Genomic DNA, 27,359 nt, shown 5'->3' with positions numbered 1-27,359 from the left:
GTGGGGGGAGTCTCTGGGACTGAGACCTTGGGAATGAACAAGACTGATTGATTGTTTGCTTTTTCACTCATCACATATTGACTGAGCATTTACTCTGCCAAGAATGGGGTCATGAAGAAGACAGGCACGAGCAGAGGCCACCAATAAAAATATGATTACTACTTGGGAGCCGTGCCATAAGCGAAAAGAACAGGATTCCAGGCTGACCAAGACACAGGGTGGGCAGAGGGCAGATGAGAAAGGAATTTCTAGGAAATGCTTTTGAGGGAGAAAGCCACAGGAAGAGCTAGCAGGAGTGAGTCCAGCTTGGAGAAAGGACTTAGTTTCAGGCAGACAGAATTCCATGTGCAAATGGAATCTTTCAAGAGTGAGTCAGGCTGTCTTGGAATCCTAGAGCGTCTTATAGAACATTGAATCTTAATAGCCAAGAATATTAAAACCAGACACAGACTCCTCCATGGGTCAGTGGAACCTGAGGGTGCCAGAGACGCGGAACCCCTGCAGGGAGACCAAAGGGGACTGGGTGACATAGATCCCTCTTTCCTACTGTCCAGAGGCAAAGCTGAGCATGAGGTCCCAGAAGCCAGAACTAATCTCAGACCTTACTATGAATAAATGTGGACCCTTTCCATTTAGTTTATTTTTATTGTTTTGAGCTAGTTGCTATAAATGAGTGGGATCGGTGAAGCCCCACAGTAATCTCTTAAGACAGATACCTTTGGAAGTCTCCTGTAATATACCTGAGAAAATAGAAACTCACATTTCAAAAAAAGAAGCAAGCAGCAGTTCATGGTCACTCGGCTAGAATGCGGTAAAACCAGAAACCCCATGCTTTTTGTTTATTTGCTTCTTAATTTATAGACTGTGCTGTGAGATACTGTCTTCCCCTGGTTTTTCTAATGGCAGCAGCTTTCAGACCTGCAGTGTCACAGGGACCCCACCTGGCCTTTCCAGAACTTTTCTTATGGAGTTCAGGGTCAACTGTGGAACCAGAGCTCTGCCCGGAAGGTCACCCACATCCAGACAAACCCGTGAGAATCTCCATGTGCTATTAACGCTGAAGCAATGAGTTTGTTTGTGAGATTCAAGGGACAGCCTGATTTGGAGTCTGGAAACTCGAATTCCAGTTAGAGTTCAGGGCCATGCTACCGGGACAAGTCGTGGAGGCTCCCTGGGTTTAGCCTCCACATTTCTGAGATAAGATCGCAGGACCTGTCTGTACCCCTTGATTGTGAAGGAACAGTGGATGCTACCATGTGTCCTGGACCGTGGTAAACAGTCGCATACCACATGACAAAGGTGTGGTCAGCAGTGGGACGCAGGGGCAAGTCTGGTGGTGGGCCCCTTGGATGATAATGTACTGAAAAGCTCCTATCTCCCAGAGACGGCTGTGGCTGTCATCACATCACATCACGGGGCATTCCTCACGTGTCAGAGGCGACTCTGATGAGAACGAGCCTACTGCATTGCCAGACGTATAAAGGTCTGTCACGTGCAGTTACGCAGTGTTTGGTAATGATAATGAGCAACTGACTTTTGTATTTACTATATTGCATGTTTTATCCTCAGCACATACTCTTTCTACTTGTAAAAATAATTTGCTATAAAACAGGGTGCTATGTTAGCCAGCAGTCCTCTCATCCATTCTGTGCTTACTTTGTTTCTCGATTGCATCATCTTCTTCTTGTGCTGATTTAATCTTATGTTGCTTTGGTCATCACGGTCCCTGAGTGCACAAAAGCCACTGCAGATGTTGCCATCAGGAGGTTGACCTAGAAACAAAGTGAAAAAGTGATAAAGGCCCAGGAAGATTGGGAAATCCGCGAGGGGCTAAGGACGCACATCCCATTCCACCTTAGCCATAAGCTTGACCAACAAGATCAAGGTGACAAAAGCTGTTACAGGATCAGCATTACTGAGCAATGCAACTAGGAAACACTTGAGAAGGGGCTAGATGGGTACAGAGAACCTTCTGATGACCTAGATTAAAGACCAAACACAGAAACATCTCACTCCACTTTGCTCATCTTGGCCAAAGCAGAAGCTTGTGCCACTGAAAGAAAACTCTGGATGCAACCACGAACTGGAATTTACCACTAAGCTCTGAGTGGCTTCCACAATTCAAGAATCATGTTCCCCAGATAATGTGAAGAGACTGGCAAGTCTTTAGGGGCTGATGTAAAGCAGCCTTGCAGGGAAAAATTTCTCACTATAGCACATCTTCAGTACGGGTACAACCTCATCATCCAGGGAAATGGACATAGAAAACACAATGCCAGGTGCCAGCGTTGAGGGCAATTCAGCAGGCTGCAAAATGAAACCCTTTGTGACGTGGCACAGGGGACACCCAGGCAGAGACTTCAAGCATGTCACATGTCACACACTGCCTGTGCCTTACAGGAGCAACAAAACGTTGACCCAGCTCCTCCTCTAAGACGCCTTCCTGAATTGCTCTGCAGTTGAAGTGGAGAAATATTGCTTGGATGAGTATGTGTGTCCTGCTGTTGCCGACTGATCTGGCCTGCATCACCTCCCCTTGCTGGCAAGCTTCATGTCTACATCAAGCACTATTCCCCACTGCCACCCCCAAATACCATCTCTTTGATCCAACCCATGGATGACAGAGTTCCAGCAGCTTGTGAGGCCCAGTAGCTGAGGAGCACCTTGATTCAGGCTATTGGTACAAATGAGGAATGCATTGGTGCAATTCAGGAAGGATGAGAACATCCATGATTGCATGAAGAACACTGCCTGGGCTAGGGGTGATATCACCAAGGAATGTGTGAATGGGACTTAAAAGAAAACACTCAAGAGATATGCCTGCGACTTCAAAGGGCTGGCCGAGGGAGAGGCTGCAAAACCCAACAGAGCTGTCTGTAGCTGAGGTGGCAAACAACATGACCCTGGGTGTGCATGAACACCACACTGAAGCACTCCAGGAGGTGGACCCTAAGGAGCTGACAAGTGAGGGGCTGTGGGAACTAGAACAGGAAGCACAGCTGGAAAAGAGACGAGAGAAATGGAAACTGTAGCAGAAAGAAAAAGATGACTCTTCCGCCCCAACTTTGCCCTACTCTTAGAAAAATTCACAATGCAGTTGTTAGCAAGAACTTCACAGACTTCAATGAGTTCCTTACAAAGTTGGAAAATTTGGGGGCAAGCTTTGGTACAGCCATAAAGACACAGTAAACACATTAAAACATGGCTTGGGATGCCCAACTCCCACATCTCTGAGACTGAGGGTCTGACCCCTGCTCAGCTTATGACCCAGCTTCCTGATAATGGCACACCAGGGACAGAGTGGATGATGGCTCAAGCACTTGATGGCCATTCATATGAGACAGCCAGGTGGAAGTTTGGACTCCCGGCTTTGGCCTGGTCCAGCTCTGGCTGTTGTAGTCATCTGGTGAATCAACAGCTGGAAGATCTCTCAATGTGGCTATCTCTTTTCTTCTCTTTATCTCTCTTGCTCTCTTGGTCATTTTACCTTTCAAATCAATGTAATTTTTTTGTAGTTTGCAAACATAGACCTCAACACCAGAGAATGTTCATGGTGTATTATCTGCTTACCAGCAAATCTATCACTAAAAAAGAGGCAAATTAAGGGGCCAGCATTGTGACATAACAGGTAAAGTAGCTTCCTGAGTTGCTGGCATTTCATATGGACACCAGCTCCATCCCAGCCCCCTGCTAATGGCCCAGGAAAAGCAGTAGAAGATAGCTCAAGTGTTTGGGCACCTGCCATCCACATGGGAGACCTAGAAGAAGCTCTTGGCTTCTGACTTTGACCTGGCTCAACTCCAGAAAATTGATATCCCTCTTTTCTTCCGAAATTCTTTCAAAAAAAGGAGAAGGGGGAAAACAAGAATGAAGCAATACATTGTGTTACAATCCCCTATGGTATTCAGCACCATAACATGCCACAGAGGTTTGTAATCTAAGAACAATAAGGTGTGCCGCACGGCCTAGCTGTGTGACTGGCTACAGCATTTGGATTTGTGTTAGTACACTCCATGATGCTTGCACAATGATGGAATGCCCTGACAACACCTCTCTCAGAACGTATCACCATCATTAAGTGAGGCATGACTGCATCCTAGTGACTCAGAGTCAGTGACTTCCTCTTTACATTCAAATGAGCATAAAGCAATCTCCTGTCAGTGCAGGACAATTTGCTAGTATTTATCAAAATCTTAGGAACATACGTGACTATTGCATTTGGAATCCAGGGTTTAGGAAACAATCTCAAAACCTTGCTGATCTGTACAACCTAGATACTCCAAAACAGGCAAACGGAGAAATTAAATGTGCTATTTCCTTTCAATGGAAGTGGACAGCTATTTAAGATGCCTTGAAGAAGACCAAGGTTTTTCTTTTTTTTTTTTTTAACACAAAAAGGATGTTCATACTAAACAGTTGTTTAAAATACATTTATTTTAGGGTCCTGTGCGGTGGCCTAGTGGCTAAAGTCCTCACCTTGAATGCGCTGGGATCCCATATGAGTGCCGATTCTAATCCCGGCAGCCCTGCTTCCCATCCAGCTCCCTGCCTGGGAAAACAGTCAAAGACGGCCCAAGGCCTTGGAATCCTATACCCACATGGGAGACCTGGAAGAACCTTCTGGCTTCAGATCAGCTGAGCTCCAGCCATTTAAGTCATTTGGGAAGTGGATCATGGGACGGAAGATCTTCCTCTCTGTCTCTCCTCCTCTCTGTATACCTGATTTTCCAATAATATTTGAGAGGCAGAATGTGAGATAGAGAGAGAAAGACTGTGCATCTACTTGCTTACTGCTCAAATACCCAAACAGCTAGGACTTGGCCAGGGTGAAGACAAGAGCCCAGGAATTTCATCTGGAGCTTGCATGTGGGTTTCGGGAACCCAAGTATGTAGCCTCCTGGGCTCATTCATAGGAAGCTTGATCAGAAGTATAGAATAGAGGCTGGCAGCATGACACAGCAGGCTAAGCCTCTACCCTTGGCACTGGCATCTCATAGGGGCACCAGATCAAGTTCCAGCTGCAATCCTTCCCACCCTGCTCCTTGCTTATGGCCGGAGAAAGCAACAGAGGACAGTTCAAGTCCTTAGGCCCTGTACCCATGTGGGAGACCCGGAAGAAGCTCCTCAATCCTGGCTTCAGATTGTCTCAGCTCCAGCTGTTGTGGCCATTTGGGGAATGAACCAGTGGATGGAAGATCTTTCTTTCCGTAAAACCTACCTTTCAGGTGCAGAGTAGCTGGGGCTTGAACCAGGCACTGTGATATGGGGTGATATTAACCCAAGCACTGATTAATCCACTGGACCACAATGCCAGCCACAAAGTTAAGTTTTTAAATGACAAATTAATATTACCAATAACTTCCTATTTTTCTTTCTTCTGTAAATAAGAGTCTAAGCGTGCTGCTTCTATCATTGTTGATATTGTTATATAATTTAAAAATGATACATTAGCCAAGTGCTTTTGATGGTAGAATTACAGCTTTGTCATCCTTAAATTATCTACAGTGAAGGCTTACTATTTTTATAACATGGAGAACTATTTGAAATGTGGTTCTGTGATTTTTAAAAAAGGCTTATTTTATTTCTATTGCAAATTCAGATATAGAGAGAAAGGAGGAGAGACAGAGAGGGAGCTCTTCCGTCCGATGATTCACTCCCCAAGTGACTGCAATGGCTGGAGGTGCGCTGATCCAAAGCCAGGAGTTCCTTCCGGGTCTCCCACATGGGTGCAGGGTTCCAAGGCTTTGGGCCATCCTGGACTGCTTTCCCAGGACACAAGCAGGGAGCCGGATGGGAAGTAGAGCTGCACTCATATGGAATCCTGGCACCTTCAAGGTAAGGGCTTTTAGCCACTAGGCCACCGCGAAGGCCCAGTTGTGTAATTTTTTAAAGCATACTGCTTCTCCATCTGTCCACCCCCTTTTTATGTCAAAAATTAAGTGTCCCCAAATTGCTGAGACTGCTCCCTGCCGAGTGGTTGGAAATGCCTCATTTTCTCATGGTCCCAGAGGAATAAGGGCTTCCCGTGAGCAATAAGCCGAATCCCTTGGCGCTGCTTCCTCTGGGGAGCAGGAGCCCAAAGCCTTTCTCAGAGACAGTGCACACCTGTGGATGCAGGCCCCGTAGACCTACAGCCCGCCGATAGGTGGCAGTAGCTCACCATGTCCTGCTTTTCTAGAGTCTGCTTAGCAATTCTGAACCAGAACCAGAAACAGGAGGTGAACACACCGGAATCTCAGGCCCTTGACCTGCCTGAGTTATGATGTCACATCCTCTCTCCCTGCCCTTGATGTCCCCACCACACACTCACACAAAGACACCTCTGCAAGTGTCACTGTGTGGAGGATGGTGCCTGGGGCACTGCCAAAAAAGATGAAGTCATTGGAATGTTTGTTTTCCTGCAGGGTTATTCTTTACACAGGCAAGGAGGCCGTGGGACACCTGCTTACCTCCTATTCTACAACATGGCCTGTTTCCTTTTTGTACTTCAAATATGCAGTATTGGGCCTAGAGCTTTCTCTGAATTTCAAAATGTTTTCCTAGGACTGATTCCTAGAGGTGGGACCACCAGCTCCAAGAGCACAAGCAGTGTGCTTTATTCCTACTCACTACTGCGGCTCAGGGATTTAGGCCCCGGGCTTTGCTTTCAAGAGGGTCTGGGTTCCAGTTCACTCAGTCAGTTGGTTTAGAATTGAACAAAAGCAGTGATTTCTCTGAGCTTGAGTTACTTTCACTGCAAATTAAGAGTGCCAGCAGCTCCCATGCCCAAACACTAGACCCCATTCTCTTTCCAAATAGTGCCATAGTAACTCTCTCCTTTCTCTTATATATCCAATTTTCACTTTCCAGTTGGTCATTCCCATTAGCATACAAATAAACTGCTATCTCTTCCATCCTTGAAAAAATTATTTATTAGAGTTACAAAGAGAGAGAATCTTCCATCTGCTGATTCATACCCCAAATGGTTACAATGGCCAGGACTGTAGCAAGCTGAAGCCAAGAAAGAGTCCAGAGCTTCTTCCAGGTTTCCCACATGAGCGCAGTGGTACAACAAGACCTTGGGCCACCTTCCACTGCTTTCCCAGGCGCATTAGCAGGAAGCATCTGGGAGTCAGATCAGTGCCCATATGGGAAGCTTGTGTCACAGGCAGCCACTTTACCTGCTACACCATAGTGCTAATTCCAAATCAAGCACTTTTTTTTTTAACAAATCTTATCTAGAATACATAAGGAAATATTACAACTCAACAACACAAAAAGATAAGTAACTCAATTAAAAAATGAGGGAGGGACTTGAATAGATATTTATCCAAAGAAGATTACAAACCAGTGAATAAAACCAGGAAAAGATGTTCCATAACACTAGTCAGGAGGGAACCCAAACCACCGTTAGTTAGATACTCTTTCATAATGACTAGGACAGCAATAAACCAAAAAACTAAATTTGCATGTTGTCAAGGATGTGAAGAGATTAGAACCCCGTTAAGCTGTTGGTGGGAACACAAAATGGTGTTTCTACTGTGAAGAAGAGTTTGACAGCTACTTGAAGTCAAACTTGGAGTTAGCAAATGACCCTTTGCTAAATGTAATTCCACCCTTGCATACATACACAAGAGAACTTTGAGAAAACATTCTCAAACAAGTGTACACAGGAGTTTAGTCTTCACAACAGTCAAGACGCAGAGGTAAACTCAATGTCCACCAACAGGTGGCCGGATGAGGGCCACATACTCTGTGTGTCGGGGAAAGTCACTCAAGCCACTAAAGGAAAGGAAACGCTGACTCCCGGTGCAGTGGGTGAATGTCAGACGTGACGCCCAATGGAAGGAGTCAGACCCAGAGGACACAGAGGGTACGAGTTCCTTTACACGAAATGTTCACAACAGGCAAATCCACAGAGGCAGAAAGCAAGTCAGGGTGACCAAGGACTCAAGACAGTCCAAAGAGGCAGGGACTGCCTCACAGGCATGGGGTTCTCTTGGGGAGGGATGAAACAGGTTTGGTAGAGCCAGTGGCTGCACCGCGCTGAGGAGGCACTGGTCACAGCTCTCTGCTCAGCTCCCCGCCACGAGCCCCAAGGCCCCTCCCCACAGTGGAGCTTCCACTCCGGCTGTTTCTGTGGCTGAGCATTCTTTCCACAGATCGCTTTTCCTGCTAACTCCTAATTCCCTCCACATCTTTGCGAAGATTTTTACCATCCCAGTGAGACCTCTGCCAACAACCCATCATACAACCCCAACATAGAACTACAACCTCCGTCACTCTGGGACTCTGTCTGCTTTCACTTCTTGTGCACAGCATGGGTCGCTTAACATGGGAGGAGGCATCAACAAGTTTATGGAGCTCTCACATCATTTTCCTAGAAACACTTCTGGAAGCCCTCCCACCACCAGTGTCTTGCCCTACTATATGCCTGCTATTCATTTTTCATTTGCAAGAATGCAGACTGGGGCCCGGCGTGGTGGCGCAAGTGGTTAAGGTCCTCGCCTTGCACGCCCGGGATCCCATATGGGCGCCGGTTCTATCCCGGCGGCCCCGCTTCCCTTCCAGCTCCCTGCCTGTGGCCCGGGAAAGCAGCCGAGGACGGCCCAAAGCCTTGGGACCCTGCACCCGCGTGGGAGACCCGGAAGAGGCTCCTGGCTTCTGATCGGCATAGTATCGGCCATTGCGCTCACTTGGGGAGTGAATCATCGGACGGAAGATCTTCCTCTCTGTCTCTCCTCTCTGTATATCCGCCTTTCCAATAAAAAAATGATAAAAATAAATCTTTAAAAAAAAAAAAAAAGAATGCAGACTGCACGAGGGCAGAGATGTTTATTTCGTGTGCTGATAAGGCTCCTAAAATAGTGGCTGGGCCCAAAGTAGTTGCTGCATAAATATTTATTAAATGAACTGCGGGGATGAAATGCGGGCATTTCCAGGAACAGTGTCAGGTTCAAGGAGTGGCAGCTACTGTGGTGGTGCTGCAGGAGACTCCGCCCGCATCCACAGGTCCTGTCCTACCCCATGTCTGAAGCTATGGCTTTGACCCACGGCTGAGTTTCACTTAGGACAATCGTTTTCACTTCTTACTGTCCCACTACAGTCTTCACACCCTTTTGGCTACAACTCAACATCTCTCTGCTTCACAGGCCTGGGGTCCCCTAAGTCACTGCAGGGCCAGCCCTCTGAAGTCTCCACACACAACACCTGGAAACAGCCATCGGTCTCCCAGAGTAGAAGACCCGCCCCAGTTCCCACGTGTTCACTTCCATCCTCCTAGCTCAAGGGCTAGCTTACAGCAGGTGCTCAATAAATACTGGTTGGAAGAATGGAAGAGTGGAAGGACTGACCTTCCAATTATGAACCAGGGATAGGGTCCTAGGACAACCCGGAAGCAATTTCCAACATCCTGTCTTTCAATTAAGCAGACTGAAAATCAGAAGGGTCCCTTAGAACATCCTGAGACTCAGCAGTGAGGGGCAACCCCCTCCATCTGTGCCCCAAGTAACATTTCTGAGGTGCCAGAAACGGGACCTCTAGGGCAGCTTCTCCCCCCTCCAGGAAGTCTTACAAAACCCGAGCAACAATTCTGTATTCTCTGGATGCCAGAGAGCGCATCCTTTATCCTGACCACAACGGCTAGAGTCTGTTTGCCTGCCTGCCTCCAAGTGGCCCACCCATCTCCCTTCAGCAGCAGCTGAAATCACCAGGCCCACATTCACAGCTCCTCTCCGCGACCTACGACCCGTAACCTGGGTCAAGGAACTGGACTTCTCCAGGTTCTCTTCCAAAAAGTGAGAAAATAATGTCACTGACCTGACAGAGTTGTTGAGGAATGGAATTTGATCAGACAGATAAGTTGCCTGGGGCCTCAGTATTGGCAAGCTTAGATTTTCTGTTTCTCAACTAAGCTTTGGCAAGTTGTAGGAATTTGGAGGAGAAAGCAATCTGGAATTGGCGTCTGGAACTGAGAGCCCCGGCTTTTACCTCAGCGATAGCCACACGAGCTTGGCCAAACCTCCCTGTGCTCTCTCCAGTCTCAGGTCCGGGGTCTGAGGACACACGCAAGCAGCCCCGGCCTGGTGACATTCTAACATCCCGGGCGCCAAGGAACGCGGGGTGGGGGGCGGGGGAGAGGCGGCCGAGCGGGATTGGCCTGCGCGCGCCACGTGTCCGGCGTGGAGCCCACGACTGTCCGCCCGGCCCGCCCCTGCGCTGCGGCTGCTCCTGCTGCTCGGCTAACGGGCTGCGACCCAGCGAGCTGCGCGTCCGCGATCCGTGCGTCCGTCCGCCTCCAGGGCCTCCGCCGCGCGGTGAGTGCAGGGCCGGCGGGGAAAGGGGCTCGCCCCAAGGGCACCCTGCTCCCGGGGCTGCAGGGGAGCGGGGACGAGCGACCAACGCCCAGTCATCGGCTGGTCGCTGACCCCGGCCGGGTCCCGGGAAGGGGCTGCGGGTAGGTCGGGGCCCTCCGAGGCGCCGGAGCGCGCCGTCAGTCGAGGGTGTCGCGGGCTGGGTGTGTCTGGCGGCGCGCGGTGAAGCTCACCTCGGGCCGCCGACGGTCAGCGTCCTGGCTGGTTGGCGGGGGAAGGGAGGTGAGGGACAGCAGAGCCAAGGGGAGTCCCGCTTCCGCCGAGGGTGTGGTCGAGGGAAGGGGCTCCAGGGCAGCGGCCTGGTGGGCCCACTGAACAAACACTAAGGAGTTAAAGGCGCATTGAGGGCTGGACGTCGGGGCAAGGACCCTTAGGGAAGAATGACCATGGCCAAAGGTGGGGTCTGAAGAGCCGGCCCTCCAGTGGTGGCGTCCGTCCGACTTGGCTGGTGTGTGGTGCAGTGTTGGGGGAGTGTGCTATGTGTGCAGGACCACCTCCTTATGACTCTACTGAACACTGCTGGCCTGTGAGGGGCTCTTATGGGGATCCGGGGCCCCCTCTTCTTTCTGCCTCCTCCCAAGCACATTTCTATGCCTTGCCTAGACTTGGAGGCTTCAGTGTCCCCCAAACACTAGCACCTGAGTGAAGCACCCTGCATCCCAACTTTGGGGTGTGATCTTGAGCTGGTGGCTCTCTCTTATCTTTTTCCTCCTCTGAATCTAGAGCTGACCCTCCTCCCAACTCCCCAGGCCCCTTCCAGGGAATCAAGAATGGCTGTGGAGATGTATTTCCTTGTCAACCCCTTGGGAGGAGACCAGGTTTGGGAATGTTGATTACAGATTTGGGAATTTGGCTCCACCCTTGCAGGCCCTGCTTGGAGGGGTTGGGGAAAAGGATTCCTGGGCGTCCTCCCTCCCCCCTTTGTCTAAGCCCCCAGTGGGTCTTGCCTGACAATTCCAAATTTGGGCATATGGCTCCAGGGTTTGTCAAGGAGCACTACTTTCACCCTCGCATCTGCTCCTTTCCACTTCTTCCTTCCTTCTCTGCCCAAACATGCCTCAGATTGCGGGGACCCCACCCCACCAAGCCCCTGTGGAACCTGGCAGGCGCTTAGCCAGGCAGCAAGCCCTGGCCTGGGATCCTGTCCTCATGTTCCTAGGTGTGCAAGGATCCTTCAGCAAGCCTTTTACCTCTCCCAAGCCCTTGGTGATGACCGGTATCTAGCGGATCTGCTGACCTGGCTGCCGCTTGCACGTGGGGTTCAACTGGTAGGATTCTGGAAGCTGGGTGGGGCTGGAAGAAGGCGGGCCTGCAGAGGCTGCAGTGGCCGGTGCAGCTGAGCCTGTCACTCAGGCATCTTCCTCTGCCTTCTGCCCTTTGTTCGCAAGGCGCCACCAACCGCTAGGATAAAGAAAACAGTTGTGGTGTCAGGGGGAGGCCCACAGCTGTGGTCAGGTGGAATGTGGGTGTGTGGGTGCAGAAGAGGGGACTGTGGGTGGGAAGCCCAGGGCCTGGCTTCTTAGGGCTGCTGCCCTGGGGGTAGGGTAGGAGTGGGTGGGCCTCTGCAGTGCTGGGAAGCTGCCAGCGCCCAGAGCATCTGCAGTGCAGCACCCAGAGGGCGCCCTGGGACACTGGGCCCCAGCCCCAGGCTCTGCCCTGCCACTCACCAGCCAGGTGCCTGACCACACATGCTACCCCTCTAGGCCTTCTTTTCCTCCTCTTGTAAGGGATGAGACATGGGCTTGAGACACCTAGCTGGTAAATGGGTGTGTCTGGATAGCTCTTTGCACTATACTGTCCTAGCATCTTAGCTGCACCCTACCCAGCCTCTTTGAAGAGACTTCCTGGGTGGGGCAAAGCACAGGATGTGGTCCCTGCCTTGGTGCTGAGCAAGTGTGCCCCCACTCCCCTTAATTGCTGGCAAGCTTTTTGGTTGGGAGTACAGCTGTGTTCTCATTTCTCCCACCTACCCACCCCCCCACCCACCCACCACCAGAGTTGAGATCCCCTTGCCCAGAGACTGGTTATGAAAGGATGAAATCGTGAGCTCCTGGAGCTGTAGGGCCCCATCCATCAGCCAGGATGAGATTGACACCTCCCTGGGGTTGTGAGCTGCAGATGCAGGTGTGAGAAGGCCTTGCAAACTGTAGAGTACAGCTGGGGCTGCCCTTGTCATCTCAGAAGGGTGTGGTGCTGGGGGAGGCAGGCGACCCAAGTCTCAGGGTGCCTGTCTGTAAACTGGTTGTGCTCGCACTCCTTCCTGACCTTGCAATTTGTGAAAAGCTGTTATCACACCCATCTTGCAGATGGGGACACTACAGCCCTTAGACGTTTATAAACGCTTAGACAGTGCTGCCTAGGAATTGGGTGGCGTTTTGAGCACTGGACTCTTAGTTCTTTTCATCCTTGCTACAACTTCTGCGAGGCACATACATGGAGCATTTATCCCCATTTTACGTAATGAAGCAGCCACAGAGAGGTGACCTACTCTCCCGGAGCCACACAGTTGCTGCCAAGTACCTACAAGGAGCCTGACTCTGGCTGCATAGGTGAGACACTGCTCCCATATAAGTGGCCTAAATGGGGCTTGGATCCAGGACAGGCCACTTTCAGTCTTAGGGCAGCCATCTGGTCTCCTGGGGCCTTGTGCAGCCCTAGGATCAATGGTTCCAGGTCAAGAGCAGGGAAAGACACCGCTCTCTAAGAAACCCTAGTGCGGGGAGCTGGGGGGCGGGGTGTGTGTCCGGGCACATGGCCAGTGATGGCATTTACGCTGGCCGACTGGCCCAGAGTCGGCGCTCCTGGAGAGTGGTGGGGCTGGTGCTGGGAGTCTGACTGAGGGCTGTGGTCAGGGGAAATCAGCAAGAAACAGAGTTTGAAGACCACTAGGTTAGAAGCTTCCACTCATTCTGATTTTTCAAGAGTGTTGCTAAAGAGCTACTGGGTGCCTATACATGTCACTCAGCAGCCCCTATGAGCCACTGTGGCTGGGACTGCAACAAATGGTTCTAAAAAGCATAAAATCACAGCTCACAGAAAAATATTGTGTGTTAAAGATTTCATGCCACTCATTCGCCATTGACTAGGCCAGGCAGATGTTATTACCAAAACAGAGCCAAGAGACACCCTTTCATTGAAAGGAATGTTTGATCAGAGGCAAAACCGGTTTTTCTACCTGAAAGGGAGGGAGATAAGCTGGACCTTTACCAGACAGGACAAAATCGGCAGGTTTTAGAGTTACTTGGCATTGCAGTGGTTATGTGCAGCTTACCCAGCTGTGGGGTAGCCCCAAGGCATGAAAGCCACTGTCAGAAACCTCACAGGGAAGTTGGACCAAAGTACAGTCTTTTTCCCTGCAATACCTTGAAGATCATGCCAGACAAAAGAAGGTGGTGGCAGAGTACCCAGGGGATTCGGAGGAGGAAGGGGTCCCTTTTGGTTTCTTCGAAGAGCAGATAGCAGTGGCTCCCAGCCTCCACAGCCACACGTCGGAATCGCCGAGGAAAGTCTGTGGAAATTGCAAGAGCCCAGGCCTCACCCCAGAACAGCTGAGTCACCTACTCACTCACTGGGACTTGGCCTTGGGTGATTTGGGAAAACTCCCCAGGTCATGTTCTTGAAGCCACAACTGAAGTGCACTGCTTCTAGAAGACTGGCTAGGGCCTCGGAGAGGAAGAGTAGGGGAGTAGGGGAGAGAAGTAGGGGTCTTCCAGGGCCCCCAGTGCCGAGCTAGGAGGTCTGTGTTGGAATGTGCCTTTGGACGGCTGTGAGTGAAGGAGAGGTCACTGTTGGCCCTGTCCACACTAGCCTTTGACTAGCCTAGTTTGCAATGTCCTCCTCTCTGCCTGCTTTAGTCCATGAAATGAGTAGACAGTGTACAGACAAGCAGGTGGAAAAAAAAAAAAAACATACGGACTCAGACACTATCCAAAACGTGGGACCTAAAGAGGAGAAACTGACCCTTCCACAGACAGGGCTTGGGAGGAAGCAGGGTGGCGGAAGGTTGGGAAAGCAGGTGCACAGCAGCAAGGCTCTGTGCAGCAGCCAGCTGTGGTCATCTCTGTTGGGGTGGATATCAGACCCCCAAGTCTCCTGCTGGACAGAACAAGGGAGGAGAGAGAAAAGCTTCCTCTGCATCCACTGTGTCCTGGATGGATGCAGGAGGCCAAAGGGCTGCTTCCAGGGCCATTCCGGGACCTCTGATTCTGCAAAACCAGCTCCAAAGAAATGCATCTGAAGGGGATACTTTCATCTCCCACAGCAGTTGGGTAATTTCTCATCCTGTGTGATTTTCTAGCTTATTTCTTGATTTTTTTGAAATTATCCCCCACTTCCCACCTCTGGTTTCACTCCATTACACTCATGTTTTGACTTCCTCCCTGTGAAAGTGTGTTTTATCCCTCCAAAGCCACAGGTTACCTTCCATGGACAGAAATGCTTTCTCTGACACCGGCATTGCTGTTTTCCCTAGCAAACGTGTCCTCATTTCCTCTGCTGACTCCGCTTCTGATGGCGGGCTTTTGTCAGTTTCCATCTCCAAGTTGTGTGTTTTACCTTGTAATTTGTGCAGTGAACGTCAGAAAGGAGCTACCAGAAAGCATGATAGCCTTGTGAGGTGCCCAGTAGGCTGTCTGACCCTGCACCCCACTGCAGAGACCGTTACTGTTCTATCAATGTTGGGGATAACAGAAGTCACCATTGATGAAACATTTTGTACCAGCCCATGCTAAGTATTTTATCTGCCTGACTTCATTGAATTTTCACAAAAACCTTACGTTTATCAAGGCAAAGAGAAATTGCATAACTCAGCTAGGAATTTGCAATGTCAAGTTGGCTGCATGGCTTGTGTTCATGTCAAGGCCAGGCTTGTTCCACAGATTGTAGTCAGATTGTGATAATGAAAGTTACCATTTATTAAGGCTCCCCCCACAACCACCCCCGGCCCAGGCCCTGGGCTGAGGGCTTTACCTGGGTTATTTTCTTTATCTCTCAGTCCCAGTGGGTTATTTCTGGATACAGAACCTGGGCTTAGTTTAACCACACCTACGTTCCAGCCAGGTGGGGGTCAGCTGTGCCTCCCAGCCCATGCTTGCGAGTGAGCTGGATGAAACCCGACTACTCCCCAGCTCTCCAGTTGAGCAGGGGTGAGCTGCTCCCCACTTAGAGCCAACCCAAAGGGGAAGGAAGGAGACGGCCTGACCGCAGGCTGGGGGCAGCCACAGTTGCACGGAGCATCCTGGCTGCAGGACCAGGCTTTCTGAGATGATTAGCTGTGATGAGCCCGATGGGTCTCCAGGTTGCCTGGAAGGATAGAGGTCTGACCTAGAATGGCCATGTTTGCCAAGTCTTAAGCACCCATTTTAACCAAGATGGGGGGATTGCACACTGGGGATGAATCCTGTGGCCGGGGAAGAGCCCTCCTAGGACTGATAACTCTTTCTGAAATCTCTAAAAGCCTTCCACATCTGCTCTGGTCTTTCCCAACGAGAAAGTGATGTAGTATACCCACTTTTGGATGATGAAACTAAGGCCCAGGTAGGGAACCTGCTTATCAGAGGTGACCCAGGAGCAGATTGGAAACCTGAAGCCTGCTCTTCTTTGACTCCTCCTTGCAATGAGGACCCGCAAGGTAGAAGTGTTGACTGCTCTGCAAGCCCTAGAGGGTGGGGATGTTGACTGCTCTCCAGGTCTTGGAGGTTATGGGGACGGGGGTCACCTTTCCGCCCTGAAATGCTTTTACCACGTCTGAGGGGGCTTGGAGCATGGGGTGTGCCAGGTTGCTCTGGGATTTTGTGTATGGGGTAGAAAATGTTAAGCTGATTTTGCACAATAGGGGCTGGTTTGCTCCAGCAGGGCTAGAGCCCCCAACCCCTCCAAAAGGCAGAGCACACAGTGCACCTGCGCTTTTCAGAGCTTACCCGAGGCCCTGGGAGGGGCTGCTCGACTGGAGCCGCAGTCTGACCAGGTAGTGTTGGAGGAAGCTTGTCTGTACGTCCACACCACACACCACACCACACACACACACACACACACACACACACACACACACACACACACTCCAGAACTGCTCTCCAAAGGCTTGGAGCCCCTTCCTTGGGGCCATCCTTCCTTGGAAAGGGGCCCTACTCCAGATGGGCCTGGACTGCAGCCAGCAGCTGAAGTTTCCAGCAGCAAGGCCAAGAGAAAATGCTTTAAGGCTGGGAGGGTTGAGGGGACAGCTGCAGAGTGCATCCCCACTCTGTCAGCTGACTTCCTGTCCCTCACTCAGTCCCCTGATTCTCTGCTGGCCTTGGGGTTTCCTCACTCTCTGCCCCCACTGGCCACAGAGCCTGGGGAAGCCCAGAGCTGGCATCCAGCCCAGTTCTGGGGCAGATGTGGGTCCTCTTTCCTGAAACACACACTGGAAGGGGGTATTGAGAGGCCCCTCCCTGGTGGCCAGGAAACGGTTTCCTCCAGCAGCTCTGGGCTGTTTGTAGCGGCTGCAGACCCAATGCTTGCCCAGGCATTCAGGCACTGGAGACCCTGGTGGGCAGCTGACAACTCTGTCACCCTAGGGCAAGCAGTGCTGCCATCATAGCTTATAGCAGGTACCTGTGGTGGGAGGGCAAGTCCTGGTTTTGTGCTTGGAATGACTCTCATCTCAGAAGTGAGCCATGAGCCTGGTGGCTATTAGCTAGCTAGTGAGTGACAACGGTACCTTTGAATCCTAATCTGTCAGACTGCAGGTTCATGTTGTCTCCCGTGTGTAAGCCTGTCTCCAGCGACCCCCATGTGAGGGCTGGGTTGTGGACTGACTGACCTCTCCCAGACTTGTCTGCCTGTTTTCAGGGATAGAGAGTATTGGGGAGCCTGAAGTCAGAGGTGAGGCTAAGTCCCACGGATTTACTTTTACTTTGAAAAAGCAATATAAAGACATCTTAAAAGATCAAAGAGAAAGCAGTAGTCCTTTGTTCATCCTCTTTCAGCTCCAGGTCAGTGCCCAGCTTCCATTTTCACGTCTCTGCTGACAGTGCCCTCAGCCCAGCTCCCCTAGCCCCTTCTTATCCCCTTTCCAGGTTTATCACACCCCTTTTGCCATTGATTTTTAGGTGATGTCTCTGTATTCTTTGTTTCTTCACTATAGGCTTTGCCTCCGAGTAGCCCATGCCCCATTCTGTAGCCATCTTCCATGAGCTTGTCCTTTTTGCTCAGATCCCACACAGTGACCATGTTCCATCACAAAAATCCAGGCTTGGGAGCAGCCTCAGGCGCTGACTCCTGACCTCACATCTCCCAAGTTGTGTTACATCAGCCACTCTGAGTTCTGCTTGCTACCCCTTACTCACACGGTCCTAAGTGCCCCGGGGAGACCTGCCATCCACCTTGGATGGCACTTCATCACCCTTACAGGGCCAGTTTTGCTTTTTTCCTTCATTCTTGCCACAGCCCAGACCGCACTGACTATTCGTACCCTGATGGAGCTAGATCAGGAGAGCAAGATATTGCAACCTTGGGTCCTAGAGCATTGCTGACCCAGAGTGACTGCTACGTGAATGCCCGTTGATTTGTCTGGGATAGCCATCAGAGAGGGGAGGAAGGGTGGCTCAAGCCTTATCTGCAGACCAAAGTACCTGGCTGCAGCCCTAGACAGCATGGACTTCCAACTCTGGAAGTTGCTGACTTCAATTCTAAGGGCTGTGACCCGGGACCATATCAGCCTCTTTTGCCTCCTCTGTTAAAAAAAAAAAAAAAAAAAAAAAGGTGGGGCAAGGGGGAATCTGATGGTTGCAAGGATGGCCATGGGAGTGCAGGGAGCTGACACTAGGGCAGGTGCTCTGCACAGCCTGGAGGAGGTGTGTGGTCAGTGTGGTCATGCTCTCTACTTCTCCCTCTTCTACTCCAAGCCTGTTTCCCATCCTGCTGTGACTGACTGAACACCAGCCAGTCTTGCATTGTCCATTGGGAAAAACGTGCCTGACCTGACCCAGATCTTTGGGTGTGAGTTCTCCTGCAGGGCTGGAGACAGCTGGCCCCCAGCAGGTGATGGACTCTGGAGGAAGGCCAGTGAGACACCTAGTGTCCTAGAAAGCTCACAAGCTCTCTTTCTTCTCCACAGTGGTGTCTGCTGCAGAACCTGAGACCATGGCCAAACCAGCGCAGGTAAGGGGCTTTGTTTTCCTGACATGTGGGCTCTGGCTTCCCCAGGTCTGGGATGTTCCCTAAGGCCTGTTTGAAGCCCCTGGTGTCTTCAGTTTGAAAAGGGTGGGAGAGGTGCAGGGGCCTTATTGCTCATTGCTGTTACGAGGGACACTTCTTTGCACACAAGTCATCAATGACAACACACAGCAGCCCAAGCAAAAAGGCTTATCTGTTAGCTGTTGCATCCGGGGATCCAAGGAGAGTCCCAGGACTCTGCCTCTATGGGCTGGCTTTGGGGTGGATTTCTTGTTGAGAAGTTTCTTGCTTCCCTTGGTGTGCTGGCTACCAGGAGCCTCCAGGCTTTTGGGTGGCTGCCTTGGGAGCACAGAGCAAGGCAGTGGGACTTCTTCTCATTGGTTCCAGGGGAAGCCCCAAGTTTGGTTTTCCTGGGCTGAGCCGGGGTCATGTGCCCAGTTTTAGAACCAGCAGGTGGAGTTCGTTCCACCTGAATTGCATGGTCCAAGAGTGGTTCTCCGAAAAGGGGAACAGACAGTGGGACAGGCAAAAAAGAGAGTGGAGAGGCCTCCATATTCTGACGGTGCAAGAGTTATCTGGCACAACCTTTGGGGATTACATTTCCAAGCCTTGTTTGCATATGCTATCCTGCACTGTCTGACTTTGCTGGGAAGTAGGAGTTGAGATGTTATCAGTGCATTTATTCCCCACCGTACACCTGCTGGCAGAGTTGAGGGGAGGATCCCTCTCTGATGGAGTTTGCTGAAAGTGATCCCAATCAGCCGGCCCTCCAGAAAGAAGCACGGTCCGTGTGACAGTGGCGACAGAAGGGGAGAGAGTGAGAGATGCCCGCTGCAGCCCCTTTAGTCCTTTCCTCCAACTGTGGAACAAATGGCCCAGAACACAGACACAGGGCAGTGAGCATTCTCTTTTGGGTCTCATTTCTGCCTAGGAAAGCAGTAAAACTCAGTGATGACTAAAGCTATCCCTGTTCTCGTGACTTGCTGGGCCTGAAGGGTATTCACAAGTTTTTAAGAGCACAGAGTGTTATGTGATGCAGGATCAGACCCTCAAAACAAATAACTATTAGAAAACTAAAGCAAAAAACCCTACCCAGCTCTGGCCTTCTTGCAGCTGCCGAGATCCACACTTTGCACAGTGGCCTCGCTGGTAGGAGGAGAGAGTGTTAGTGGTTATGGCAGCAATCCAAGGCGGAACTTGGCTTGTGCCCCATTTCCTAGGTCCGCTATATCAGGGCGGCTTCCTGAGAGGCTTTGGAGGTGCTGGATTCTAGATGACTCAAGTGGACAGGCCAGGCCCTGGGAAAACAGCGAAGCCCTGGACCTAGGGAAAGATCATTGAACTTCTGGTCCACGGTTCTCAGGCCATGCCATCTGCCTGCCTGCTCAGTGGTTTCTTGTCATGGCAAATCGGGGGTAGGACGCCCTGCAACCTGCAAGCCCATCTCAGGGTTGGCTCCCTCCTCCAGCACTGTGAGATGGAGTGGCCCATGCACAGTGCTGTGGTGGGGACATTCAAGAGGGCAGCCCACCCAGGTTGGGAGAGTGGCAGATACTGCCTGTGAAATAAAGTGCTGGGAGGTGGGGGATGGGAAACAAGGGGTTGAGATTTGGTCAAGGTGAGCAGAGCTGGCCCAGAAGGTCAGGAGGTGAGGGAGAAAGTAGTGTGCTCATTCACCAAGTAAAGGTGAAATGTGTTGTACAAGGGATGGGGGAGCAGAGGAGGTTAGAGAAGATGATACCCAACAAGTGAGAGAGAGGTCTTGCGTCTGCAGAGCTGGAATCTGTTTGCTGCTTTCAGTTACACAAGTCCTTCCACCCTCCCACATGCACACATACACTGTGTGTGCACACACTATGCAAACACCATGCACACACATACCTGTGCGTGGCACACACACACTGAACACACACTAAGCAAATACACACGCACACAGCCAGCAACTCCCTCATCTCTGGTCCCATCACCCCCAGTTCCTTCCTCTGTACAGACTGTACTGTTCTCTCCATTTCTCTCTCTAAAAGAAGGGAAGTTGAGGTCCAAAGACATGAGGAGATAGTTTGGTGTCACAAGAGGTTGCAGGAGGAATGGCTCTGTGGTCTCAGTTCCCACAGGGATGTTCTGGGGCAGGGCAAGAGGGGCAGGTGTTTGCCTGGAACCCCTGGAAACTGCAGAGGCGAGACCTGGGGCAGTGCTACAAAAGGCCTCCTTGCTGCAGAGTCCTGCTCAGGAAGCCTTTGCTAGGGGAGTGGCTGCCTCAGCACCAGGGAGGCCCCAGGACTCCTGCCTCAGCAACAGCCTGGGTGGGGCCCAAGACCACAGCGCCCCAGGGCCTGGGCTGATCCCCAGCTGGCACCTGGGCCTGCTAAATATTTCAGGGTGGAAAGTCCCCTCTCTGTTGTTCCCTCCCTTGACCTTGGGTACCTGCAGCCAGGAACCTATCTGCTGAGGTGCAGCAGGCAGTCAGGGAGAGGGGGCAGTTGTGCAAGTGGCCCTTAGAGATGTTCCATTGCCGATGCAGGTGTAAGAATGACTGACGGAGGGGGATGCGGGCCTAACAAATAAGAGCCGCCTTTGTGTCGCTAAAGAGGACAGGGTACCCATCACTGACCTGTATTTCTAGAGGCAGGGACCACCTGGAGAACTAAGGTGGCAGGAAATCACACTTGGATAATATTACGATCTTTGTGCTAAGCATCATACGAGACCCTGGCTTATAGTGTCTCTGAGCTTGTCTCCCTGTGGACATTTTGCTGTGTATAGCTCATTAGACAGTCTTTCCCAGAAGGCTTTGCCCTGCCTTCCATCAGCCTCAGCCCCTTCCCCCTGCAGCAGCGCCCTCAAAGTAGTCCTCAGAGCCCTCTCAGCTCCTGCTTCTTCGGCCAGCCCAGAAGCTGACCTCATCTGCTCTGCCTTTCCCATGGGGCTGGCCTGAGGGAATCTAGAGGGAGGCAAAAGGGTTTGCAAGACCCCTATGGACCACCTATAACTCTTCCTTCCTGTACTTTCAGTCACCCTGGCTTGGAGCCTCCTGTGTTGTGTATGAGCAGTGAGCAAGGAGGGCCTACGACTTGCGCTTGGGGCTCCCAGATCAACCTGCCGGCCTGGGGCGGAGTCCCCCATGGGCCTCACTCAGACCACCGCCTCTCTGGTCTGCAGGGAGGCTGGTCTGGGGGAGCTGTGGCAGGCCAGCTGCTGCCTTGTGCTCGTTCTGCCGCTCGCAAGATTCAGCCTGCGTTATTACCCTTTCTTTCTCTGCCCAGGGCTGAGATCGAGTTGCAGGACATTCACCCGTGGCGGGGACGAGGGCTGTGTCCCTTTTCTGCTCACCCGCCTGAGAGAGCTTTAAATAGCAGTTCCACACCCACGCCTGCATACCTCAGAGGAACCGGCCTCTGCAGACATAAACTAAGAAGTGCCCAGCTGTCTGCCAGGGCCTGCAGTGCAGGCAGCAGGTGGCATGGGAGAACCACTGCCAACTTCTGTCTTAGGGTGTCTGCGGTAGACTCCCCGGTAATCTGAATGCTTTCACACCCCAGCAGGTCAGGGGAGAAGGTCTGTTTCTCTTTCTCGCTTAGCCTGCAGCCCTGAGCTCTGCTATATGCTTGGTGTCTGGCTGTGGCGTGCACAGCTCTCCTGGACCCCGCACCTGTCAGGGCCATATGGCTGACCCACATCTGACTTCTCTGTGAACCAGCCCCATTGTGCTTTCAGGTTCAAGCTCAATATCTCAGATCCTCTGGCTGTCTGCCCCTTCTTTGCTTCCCTGCAGAGAACAAGCCAGCATGTCCTCAGACACAGTTCACAGCTCAGAGTACTGGGCCCCCAGGGCAGTGTTGTGTGCCTGTGTTCAACCTGAGGCTGGCCCGAGAACCCACTCTCAGTAGCTGGCAGCTGCCAGGAAAGTGGAGCCGGGGAGGTACCTGGTTCTCATGACCAAGCCTTGCAAGCCACTTTCCTTCTCCAGGGCTTAGCCTCCTCACCTCTGCCCTGGAGGTGCTTCTAGAAATTGCTGGAAAAAACCACCTTGGTAGAAGAGCCATAAAGCATGAGGGGCTCTGGTTCTCCTTCTAGGGGGCACTTCTGTTCCCTCCACTCAGCCAGGCTGTCAGATCCTGTCCGGGGTCCCCTAGGGCAGAGCCCAGAGCCTTGGCCAGACCTCAGAGAACAGGGAACAGTCCTATCGCAGGTGGATGGGTGTGTCATCCAGCCACAGGAGCTCAGCCTGGACTGGTGTTAGGTGTCTGGCCTGAGTCTGGGGCTGGGGACCTGGCTGAGGCCCAGGGCCAGCAGCTCACCCTCCTCTGCTCTTCCCTCCACAGGGTGCCAAGTACCGGGGCTCTGTGCACGACTTCCCAGACTTTGACCCCAACCAGGATGCTGAAGCTCTGTACACTGCCATGAAGGGCATCGGTGGGTGTCAAGCTTCAGGGTGCAGGTAGTAGGTGGGAGGGTCCCCAGGGGGTGCTGGGGTATTTCTGCCTGTGGGCTCACTGCCCTTCTCATGGGATGTGAGTGCACTTGTTCTGTTTTTTTTTTTTAATCTCTTTATTATTTCTCATTTTAAAAAATATTTTTATAAGATTTATTTTTATTGGAAACTCAGATATACAGAGGAGGAGAGACAGAGAGGAAGATCTTCTGTCCATTGATTCACTCCCCAAGCAGTTGTAATGGCTGGAGCTGTGCTGAACCAAACCTAGGAGCCTGGAGCCTCTTCAGGTCTCCCGAGTGGGTGCAGGGTCCCAATCTTTGAGCCACCCTTGACTGCTTTCCCAGGCCACACATAGCAGGGAGCTGGATAGGATGTGGGGCTGCTGGGATCAGCGCCCATAGGGGATCCCAGCCTGTGCAAGGCGAAGACTTTAGCCACTAGGCTACTGTGCCAGACCCTATTTCTCATTTTATCAGAACATATTTCAGACCAATAAAAAGGCATCAAGAATATTAAAGCTTTCAAAACTCCAGGCCTTCCAGCCTACAGAAGACAGTGTATTTGGTGCGTGTTAGCTGAGGTCTACTTAGCAGGTTCTCTACCCACGGCCTCACTCCCTGCCTGTGGTGCTTGCTGCTCACTTTCAGCCTGTGGATGAGCAGGTCCCCATTCTAGAGATGGGGACGCTTGGGTTTCCCCACCCAGGCTCACTGGAAGACCTTGGTAAACCCATGCCCCTTGCTGCAGCTTCTGTTGCTGATTTGTGCAGTGAGCAGCTGGATCAGGGTGCCCATAGGCCCTCCACCTGGCACCACCCCCCTGGGAGCAGAAGACTGAGTGGAGCCTTGCAGGGAACTTCTGGTCTGTATGTGAGGGAGGAGCCAGTCATGGAGGGCATCCTGGAAGCAGGGTGATAGACACCTCCCTTTTGCAGGCAGTGACAAGGAGGCCATCCTGGAGCTGATCACCTCCCGAAGCAACAGGCAGAGGCAGGAGATCTGCCAGAGCTATAAATCGCTCTACGGCAAGGTAACCATGGCAACCCTTGGCAGGTGGGGCAAGATGGGGCTGATCATTCACTTGTAGGGTAGGTCATTCTGGGTGTTTCCTGCGTGGTGGGCCTACTCTTCCTGCTTTTGTAGCCTCAGTTATGTCTAGGACAGCACCTGCCCAGTTCTGGGCTCCATGAAAGCTGTTAGGGCTAGGCTGCATTACATGGTGGGACCCATGTAATGTAGACACGCATTTGGAGGAGAGACCGTGGCAGGGGAGGGGTTAGTGCTAACTGCGCAGACAACAGCGCCTGCCTCCCAGAGTGGCAGCAGCGTGGCATTGCTTAGCCAGGTACCTCAGAGCAAGCACTCATTGCATGGGATCCTCATGGTTGTGACAAAACCCCCTCCCCTTCGTGCTCTACCGCCTCCTCTCCCCAACCCCTCAGGACCTCATTGCCGACTTGAAGTATGAACTGACAGGGAAGTTCGAGCGGCTCATCGTGGGCCTGATGAGGCCACTTGCCTATTGTGATGCCAAAGAAATTAAAGACGCTGTCTCGGTAAGATGGACAAGTATGTCCCTATGTGTGTGTGTGTGATGTGTGGTGGCGGAATGGTTCATGGGAAGCTTGCAGGCTTCATAGCCAGCAGCCCCATCCAGCAAATGTGTCTCTCTTCAAGAGGCACCAAACCCAAACCCTACCCGGGACCACCACCCCGATTTCCTGCAGACACAGATGAAGGATGGATGTGAGCATGAAGCAGACCCCATGCCAGGGGCTCATAGTTCAGCCCTTACACTGAAGCCTTCTACGCTCTAAGAAGCAGGAGGCAGGGATGTGGAGACGAATTTTGTCCAACAGGGCAGAGGCCAAGGGTACAATAAAGAGATCAACAGGGCATGATTCAGGCCCAGGTGGCTTTCAAGGGCGCAGTGAAAGGTGGAGAATCAAATGGAGCCCAAAAACTTGAAGAAGATTCAATGGCTGGGCATATGGAAGTCACTCTGGGGAGGCAGAATGGCAGGAAGAGTGGAGGGGTGATCCCAGGGTGTAGGGAGCAGGTTGGGCTGATTGAGGCCAAGAGGTGCTCTCTAGGAGGAAGGGGCAAATGAAAGCCTGGGAGTGTAGCCAGCACTTGACCGGTCTCAGTGTGCCATGTGACCTTTGCTTCTGACAAGCTCTCCTGTGTGAACCCATTTCCTAAATGGATGTACTTGGCAGCGTGAGAGGCTCCTCCTTCCTCACTCTTCCTGGGAGTTTGGTGGAACAACTGATAACATCTCTGATCTCGCAGATGAGAACACTGATGCCGCAGGCAGATGCAGATGTGTTTTGGGGTCTCAGGGCAGCAACTCCTGATGGATACCAGGGAGCTGCTGAGGGACCACCCTGAGCCCTGGCTGGGGGGCTCATGTGCCATATTTCTTCTCTTCACCCAGGGCATCGGCACAGATGAGAAGTGCCTCATTGAGATCTTGGCATCCCGGACAAATGAGCAGATCCACCAGCTGGTGGCAGCCTACAAGGATGGTGAGCCTGCCAGTCAGGTCCTGTGGTGTAGGAACTGAGGATGGCCACCAGCCTGTCCAGCCTGCGTCCTCCCTCCTACCCCTCAGCCTGCTCATCTGTCTGGCCAAAAAACACCTGCTGTGTGCAGGCCAGTGCTCTGAGCACTGGGGCTGTGGGAATGGCGCCCCATGCCCCAAGCGCAAAGATAAATGAAATAGATGGGTAATAGGTAGGGGGATGTGGTGATGACCTTAGCAGCACAGTGAAGCTGGTTTTAGACACGTGGTCAAGGTAAGCATGTCTTGGGGGAAGAAGTCAGGAGCCAGTTCTGAAAGGAGGCTCTGGCAGAGGGAATGGCAGATCTGAGTGCTAGGGGCAGGGTTGGCTCCCATAGCCAGTGTGAGAAGCACAAGTCGGAAGCATCTCCCAGGATCCCATGTGCACTGAGAAGAAGGGGTGTTGTGTCTCGAACTGGGGCTGGTAGTTAGCCACGCTTGCTGCTTTGGTGGGAAGGAGGTGGCAGTAGAAGGTGGTGTCTACCATACTGGGATGGCATAGAGTAGGGAAGAGGATGAGTTCAGTTATGCCCAGCTACTAGGTTTTTGCCATAGTGGCCACATACTGGGTTTTGGAGAAATTGTCACAGTGTCTGATTTTTCGGGAACAGCAGGGCCTCTTATGCTGGATCCTTGAGGTCCCGGGGGAGGAAACAAGCCCTTGTATTCCTTCTACAGCCTATGAGCGGGACCTGGAGTCTGACATCATTGGCGACACCTCTGGCCATTTCCAGAAAATGCTCGTGGTCCTGCTGCAGGTTGGTCCCCTGGGGCTGTAGCTCAGGGTGCATGCTTGTCAAAAGGATAAACTATGAGGGGTTCCTTGGTAGATTCTCAGGTCTAACATCCTCCCAGAGCACACTTTCTCTCCCCTTCTTGTTGCCAATGCCCACTTTGTCTCCTGCAGCATGGATGGTCCTGTGTGGCTTGCCTGGGTGTAGAATCTGAGAGGCCAGGGCACTGGAAGTTTCCCTGGGTTGCATGGGCAGGTACATCCAGGTGGCATGCCTTTTGCTCGACTCTTGTGCCCAAGAACACCCTCGGCTGTGCCTTGGTTCCTCCATGCACACTCCTGCCTTCTCTCTGGGGCCTCCTCCTCCTCCTGCTACGGTGTCTCCAGCCACAGCACATGCTAGCTGGAAGCTGGCAGTGTCAGAGCTGTCTGCATGGCATCATTATGGCCAAGCCCTGCTCTCTCCAACCTGTGCAAGGGCTCTGTCAACAAAATACCCTCAACACGCTGCAGACTAAGGTCCCTGTTGAATTCAGATGCCATATTGCATGTTTCTGTTTTATTTTCCTATTTGATGTGTCTTGTTTGTGAACTTCTTATTTATTTTATTTATTTGCTTCAGAGGCAGAAAGAGAGAAAAGCAATGGGGAGAAATTTCCCAGCCTCTGGCTTCTTCCCTAAATGCCCACAAGAGCTGAGGCTCAGTCAGTCTGAAGCCAGTAGGTACGAACTCCATGTTGGTCTCCCACATGGGTGGCAGGGACCCAAGTGCTTGCACCATCACCTGTTGCCTTCTAGGATGCACATGAATAGGTAGCTGGAATCAGGAGTGGAGCTGGGACTGGAACCCAGGCACTCCAGTTTGGGAGGCAGGCATCGCCTGTGCACCACACTCCCCTCCCGTATTTAAATAGCAAAATTGACTTGATTGGTGACATTTTAAAATAGGGGGGTTTTGCCCAAATCCCAGATTTCTAAGAGTCTTTTTGTTAGTTCAAAATTCTGTCAACAACCTGCATTCTGAGCACACATCTGTCCCACCCATGCCCACCCCACCATGCACTTTCTCTGCCCTACCCCAAGGGAATCTCTGTGTTCCCTGTCCGCCCCCCCAGGGGACTGC

At 51.9% G+C, this 27,359-nt stretch overlaps 1 protein-coding gene and 1 long non-coding RNA gene across 4 annotated transcripts in view; one reads left to right on the top strand and one right to left on the bottom strand.

The window, feature by feature from the left end:
* Positions 1-1,539: 1,539 nt before the first annotated feature.
* Positions 1,540-11,663, bottom strand: LOC121147559. Of its 2 annotated transcripts, none has more exons than XR_005882416.1 (2): positions 11,590-11,663; positions 1,540-1,772 (listed from the first exon to the last, which is right to left on the bottom strand). It is a non-coding gene; the product is annotated as an uncharacterized LOC121147559 (long non-coding RNA). The 2 variants fall into 2 exon arrangements; XR_005882408.1 differs by lacking the exon at positions 11,590-11,663 and adding an exon at positions 9,799-10,160.
* Positions 10,179-27,359, top strand: part of ANXA6 (annexin A6) — a 39,317-nt gene continuing 22,136 nt past the window's right edge. Inside the window, exons 1-7 of one of the 2 annotated variants that reach the window (XM_040967328.1) lie at positions 10,179-10,295; positions 18,448-18,491; positions 22,829-22,919; positions 23,876-23,970; positions 24,383-24,496; positions 25,378-25,468; positions 26,182-26,261. In XM_040967328.1, coding sequence (XP_040823262.1) covers positions 18,474-18,491; positions 22,829-22,919; positions 23,876-23,970; positions 24,383-24,496; positions 25,378-25,468; positions 26,182-26,261 — 489 coding nt within the window. In that variant the 5' untranslated portion in view covers positions 10,179-10,295; positions 18,448-18,473. The remainder of the gene's footprint in view (positions 10,296-18,447; positions 18,492-22,828; positions 22,920-23,875; positions 23,971-24,382; positions 24,497-25,377; positions 25,469-26,181; positions 26,262-27,359) is intronic. The other variant, XM_040967387.1, reaches the window with a different exon arrangement.

The sequence above is a fragment of the Ochotona curzoniae genome, unplaced genomic scaffold (assembly GCF_017591425.1).
Source record: "Ochotona curzoniae isolate NIBS_2020 unplaced genomic scaffold, NIBS_Ocur_1.0 contig_1, whole genome shotgun sequence".
Lineage (NCBI taxonomy): Eukaryota > Metazoa > Chordata > Mammalia > Lagomorpha > Ochotonidae > Ochotona > Ochotona curzoniae.
The sequence above is the reverse complement of the archived record's forward strand: the minus strand, read 5'-3'. Positions and strand labels throughout refer to the sequence as shown.